The sequence below is a fragment of the Haplochromis burtoni genome, unplaced genomic scaffold, assembly GCF_018398535.1.
Source record: "Haplochromis burtoni strain Fernald_Lab_line unplaced genomic scaffold, NCSU_Asbu1 Contig_419, whole genome shotgun sequence".
Taxonomy (NCBI): domain Eukaryota; kingdom Metazoa; phylum Chordata; class Actinopteri; order Cichliformes; family Cichlidae; genus Haplochromis; species Haplochromis burtoni.
The window spans coordinates 305,446-311,074 of NW_024582780.1; the positions used below are offsets into that span (position 1 = coordinate 305,446).

General features: G+C 44.7%; 1 protein-coding gene across 3 annotated transcripts in view; it reads right to left on the reverse strand.

The window, feature by feature from the left end:
- The window catches only part of pcdh10a (protocadherin 10a), a 14,096-nt gene that overhangs the window by 1,425 nt on the left and 7,042 nt on the right, over positions 1 to 5,629 (reverse strand). For 2 of the 3 annotated variants that reach the window (XM_005945340.3, XM_005945338.3), the window contains exon 4: positions 1,393 to 1,728. In XM_005945340.3, the coding sequence (XP_005945402.1) occupies positions 1,393 to 1,728 (336 nt within the window). The remainder of the gene's footprint in view (positions 1 to 1,392; positions 1,729 to 5,629) is intronic. The other variant, XM_005945339.3, reaches the window with a different exon arrangement.

Genomic DNA, 5,629 nt, shown 5'->3' on the forward strand with positions numbered 1-5,629 from the left:
TGTTGTGGGAATGTTGGCACTGGGGGGAAGAGTGAATCCTGCCAGTTTATTTAGGACACCAACAAAAGGAGCGTCTGCACTCTAACCTCTCCTTCATGCTCCCCCCTGCACACCACACCCAGGCCTGCACCTCCCGGGACAAAAGGGTCTTTGTGTATCACGGGCTGACTTAATGAGATTAGAGAGCTCCCCCCACCCCCCAAACAAACACACAGGACAAAACAACTTCCAACAACTTCCCGTGCGTCTCAGTGTTGAACCAACAGCGAGGACAGAGCAGCTAATCGCTGTGCAGCTTACAGCGGACGCACATCGACTGTCTTTGTTCAAATCATTTCAAGTTGCAGCAGAAAAACCGCTGAAAGGCAACTTTTACCTTCATATTACTGCTTTATTATTTCACACACTGCTGCTGTAACGGTCCATAATCATAACTACATCATTACTATAAATACAAGCATCTGTTCATGTATTTGTCCTCGTGCTGTACTGCCCTCTGACCCCATCCTGTGTGCAAACACTGCACGCGGCCTTTCACAGCGACGACGGCGCTCTAATGTGAGCAGTGGGTTGCTTCACATCGAACAACTTTTGTTGCAGAACGAGGAAAAGCAGACAAACGCAGCCAATGAATAAAATATTAATTACAGGGAGAAGGCCTTTTTCCTGCTGCTCCCACAGCGTGCTGTGGTTTTAAATGATGGCACGAGGAAAGCAGCGGGTCTCTGATAATTCCAGCTAGCTGTGCTGGATGATGAGAGAGGCGCCTCTTCAGGCGCCGCTTGACAAAATTATAATTAAGCATTATCACCAAATTTCAGTGATTGAGGACAGATCTGTTTGTGGCCTCTGAATAGCAGTTTAGAAAAATGGGCCTTTTCCTGCTTTATTTTCTCTTTAATTATATGAAGCCGGTTTTTGATCAACCAGCTGACGTCGGCCGAATACGAATGAGACGCTCAGCTCCACGTCTGTCCTTCTTCTCTCTGGTTAAAAACAGTCGTTTGTCAGCTGTTCGTGAGAGGGCCGGTGTCTCACTTCCCATAACGCTAACGTCTCCACCCACATCAAAGCAACCTTATAGATCATAACTGCTTTTGGCATTTATTATTTGAAAGGGCCCAAAGACCACAGTGCTGCATGTGTGTGTGCAGATAAGATGGTCACAGACGGAGATAATGGAGATGCTTGAGAAAGAGGGAAGAGTTAGTTAAACACTCTGACAGAGGGCTGAGAGAACAGCGGTCAAATCTAAAATGAATTTCACGCTAGCTTCCACGAGCCAATCCAGGAAGAAAATTCAATTTCCAATCGTTTCTTTTTCTGCTAATTTGATCAGCAGATCAGAGCCGGGCAGGCTCCAAGGCAGCCAGAGCAAAACACAATACTCACTTAAATAAGCCGGGTTATAAGGTGCTCTGGAGCTAGGCAGAAATGCTTCCAACTCTTTCCTCTCTAAGGAGCCGTGGTGGTGGCTGAGGTGCTGGTGGAGGTGTTGGTAACTGAGAGGCGCCTCTTTGCCAAAGGTGGAGAATGATCTATCGGCCGTTTGCTCTGGGCTTTCAAATACCTCTGTGTCGGGGACCGAGTCCATGCCGGGCACATGGAGGTTGCTCCTGTAGTCGGGACCCTGGCGCCCGTCAGAGGGCACGAAGCTCGGCATCCAGCAGCGATCAGAATGGCCCAAAGCCTTACACTCGTCTGTGCAGTTGGAGAACAGATCAGCGCCTGTAGGGGAGGGGGCGGGGAGAAGAAATTAAAGGTTTTACGAGCAAAACGGTGCACGCACAAGCTGTAACCAGATCTGACATGTTCAGAGTTTGCAATTATGAAGCTGCTCTTTGATTCCTTTCTGTTTCCCAGCACTGAGATCAAAGCTGCTGCACAATAGACTGAAAGAAACCTGTGCTGACACGCAGCCATCAACAACGTGGCTCCGCTGCTGCTGCTTCAGTACGAACACATTCAGCTTCATAAAGATTTCATCACAAGAAACAAACAGCTTCTCAGCGGAGTTTAGCCGTGACGCTTCGAGAGCGACAGCTGCACGCTGATGTTCAGACATGATGACGCAGTGCAGGACGATATTACAGAGTTTACTGCAGCATGCTTGCAATGCTGCGCCAAACCTACTCTGTTTGGTCTGTTTTTCCACAACGATTTTACATTTTTACTCTGACATCAGAAGAACAACCGGCTCGTGTCACTGCATGGGTTCACTGAGTGGATGCTTTCAGGGTGATTCAGTTCTAAAAGGTTTTTCAGTGTTTGTAACACTAATCGAGTCAAACAGCAGCAGATGTTTAACCTGAGCTTGCACCTAAAATAAGGAATCGGCAATTTGTCTCAAGCAGCTCAAGCACATCACAAATGACAAAAGACAACAGGACGGTGAACATGTGTAACATATAGTGGACGGTCAGTCACCGTCTTTATCATTATTAGCACATTCTGCCATATTTACTTAACAGGCGTCTACATCCATTCAAAGTGGATGAGCAGTTTTTAGGAACAACAAAGACCCATCATGTGTTTGCAGTACAAACAGGCAGGATGGCTCAGCGGGTGGTGTTTGCACCTCGTGTCTGCATGTCGAAGCATCGTTGTAGCGAATGTTGGGTTAAAGGTGCTGAAGAGTTTACAGGTACCAGTCGATTTAAGTGCATCCTTTGTAGTTCATCATACATGAAAAGCGCAGCTATGCAGGCCAACTGTAAGCCTTAAGCCAAATTGTGTGTTTGCTGCCCCAAATGTTTTTGCACTTGGGCCCAGATCTTGCGGACGCATGTTTTCGAAGCCTAAATCCTTGCGCGTGTGTGCGTTTGACTCTGTTTGGGGCTAAAATGTCCAGCTCAGGCTATCTGCTGCTAATCCCTCTGAATACAGACTGATTAGGCTAAGACTGCTGTCATCCCAGTAAGCAGAGTGTGTGCATTTTGTTCTGTGTCCTTAACGGTCAGCAAAGGGGGAATTTGCTTTGTTACAAGAGGATTAATTTGGCTTGCTGTCACTAGCAACTTGGAAAAGTGCCCATCTCCTAACGAGAGGGTTTCCTATTAAATATTAAGCAACGTGCCATAAATATACCACGGCAGGAGGCTTTAGTACGGCCTCTTACATGGAAGGAAACAACTTATTGTACACTTTGATGGAGCCGCAGCCACGAGGCAAAGCAGTGCTGACACACTATATCAGTGCACCTGCTCGCGCAGACAGCGTTGCACTGTGAGCAGCAAAAACACAGCGTGGAAAGAAGAGCTCTGCTTATATTACAAAATGGACGCTGTGTTAATTTTCAAAATAGGAACAGGAAATGTGGCGTTTGGCCTCGGCGAGGGGGATTCAGCCACAGAGCCACGTCACGACATCTTCTCAAAACTACACGTTCCCCTGTCGAGCGAGGCAGTCGTAAACACACACACAGGGCTGTGCTTAAAATGTGAATAAAGGTTGCAGGTGATACTCTTCTCTCTCCACGGCGTCCTCCGCCTGTGCTCTGCAGCTGAAAGAAGCTTCATAAATCACGCTCGCAGAAAATTGTCAGTGTCTGGCCTCCACTTCAACACAGGATTAAGAAGAACTATGTCAACATGTCTCACACTAAGACACACACAAGCAGGAGCAGCGAGGAGACGGGGGAGGGAGGGCAGCGAGCTGACCCTCGTTGCTTCCGACACCTCGTCTCATCTTAGCATTCCGAACGCCGCTCGCACAGGGCAAACGCAAAGTCCCGATAATAACCTTCATTTGGTAATTGGTATGCAGAGGTCTGAAAAATGAATTACTGATCAGCGAGCTGTTACCACGGTGATAACGTGAACGGCAGGCCTAAGGAGAAATTCATCTCGGCAGGGGGGGAGACGGGAATGCGGCGGGGGTGGAGGAGGGGTTGAAAATTGGATAAGCGCCTTGACTCGATCTGCTCCGAGTGCGCGACATTGGCCGTATTGATAAAATGGAGCAGGACTGGAAACGTGGACGAGTGGTCCCAGAGGGTCTGAATCCACAGCTGATGGACTCATCACAGCAAACGAGCTCCTGCTCAGCCGTCTTGCCTCGGAGAATTCAAACCTCACAACTGAACCCACATTTGCCCTGTTTTCTTAAACTCATGATATAATATATTAATACTGGTGCTAAGTACTAAGCTCAGTCAACTTTCTCCTTCCAAACATCTTTTACAGGTTCATGTGGAGCTGGTTTCTTCACAGTCATGTCAGGAGTTTACACAGTGAATCACAAGCAGGCTGTCATTCGATACTAGAGGTGGGAATCACCAAACATCCCACGATACGATATTATCACAATATTTAACTCACGATACGATATTATTGCGAAATTTAAAAATATTTTGCGATATTCAGATTCTGTCCATAAAGGTAAACGTTATCAATATTCATTTTATCTAATATCAAAGTCTCGCACTCAGTCTTTCTCTCATTTCAGTTTTATTGTTGACAAACTGAACGGTTTGTATTACAGTCTAGTCCAACTTAACTGAATGCAACCATCTGGTACAATTACAGCTATTCTGAACTATGCAATGTGAAAACTATGCAGCCCCTTCAGCAACTGAAGAATTTGGAAGTAAATTAAAACAAAATATAATTTTACATTAAATTAAAAAGTTTTAAACTTAATTAAAATAAAACATGTCTTAAATTAAAATAAGTAACCTGTCATGTTGCTGCCAAAAAACAAGTTAAACACATTTGGACAGTGTCAGGATTCTTGCTCAGAAAAAGGATCAACGTGCTCTGAAGTCAGAGTCCACAAAAACCTTTTTGTAACAAAATATCGATTTCTGCCGTCCCTGTATCGATACATTATTAGCAAACAAAATATCACGATGCTACACAGTATCGATTTTCCCCCCCACCCCTATTCGATACATAATTAAACTTTGGAAATTTAAATATTAAATATTTAAATTAACATTTGTAATGTTAAAATTGTATCTATGTTATGAGTTTGTGAAATAAAAAACAACTATTTTATAAATTATTTTAACATGCGTGGACTGTGTCATAACGAGCTGCTAACACACTATAATGATGTTATTATCATTTTATATAAAAGCTTTTATTGCTGGTCAAATACTTCAGATACTGCTGGGATCTCAGGAACACCTCATCTCCTTGGTGGTGGGTGCTGTGATGGGAGGGGGGCAGCAATAACAACACAACGGTAACCAAATGGTTTTAGTGCCAAACAACCGAGCAGGCAGAGAGCACATCCAGCTGTAAGACAATAAACTGCAGACTCAAGTCTTCTCCCTCTGCTCGTCTCTCATCTGCTTTATAGTTTTTTATAATTACACCAAAATAATGTTTATGCATCACTAAAAAGTCGCTTTTTCACATTTCCCCAGGAGGAGTTTGCAAAACTACAACGCCTGGAAATGTGAACCTCTTGATGTTAGATATGTGTGCAAAATCTCATGCATGTAAATCATACCCAGCCCGGGCCTATATTGTTTCATTCTTCTAGGTGGCGCTATTGAGCCATTTTGCCCCGCCCATGTCTGAAAACATGAACATATGTACATTTTCACCAGACCCGATGCATGTGCAAAAGTTTTTGAGTTTTTGAGCATCTTTAGGCCCTCAAAAAAGCCAATACATTTGCC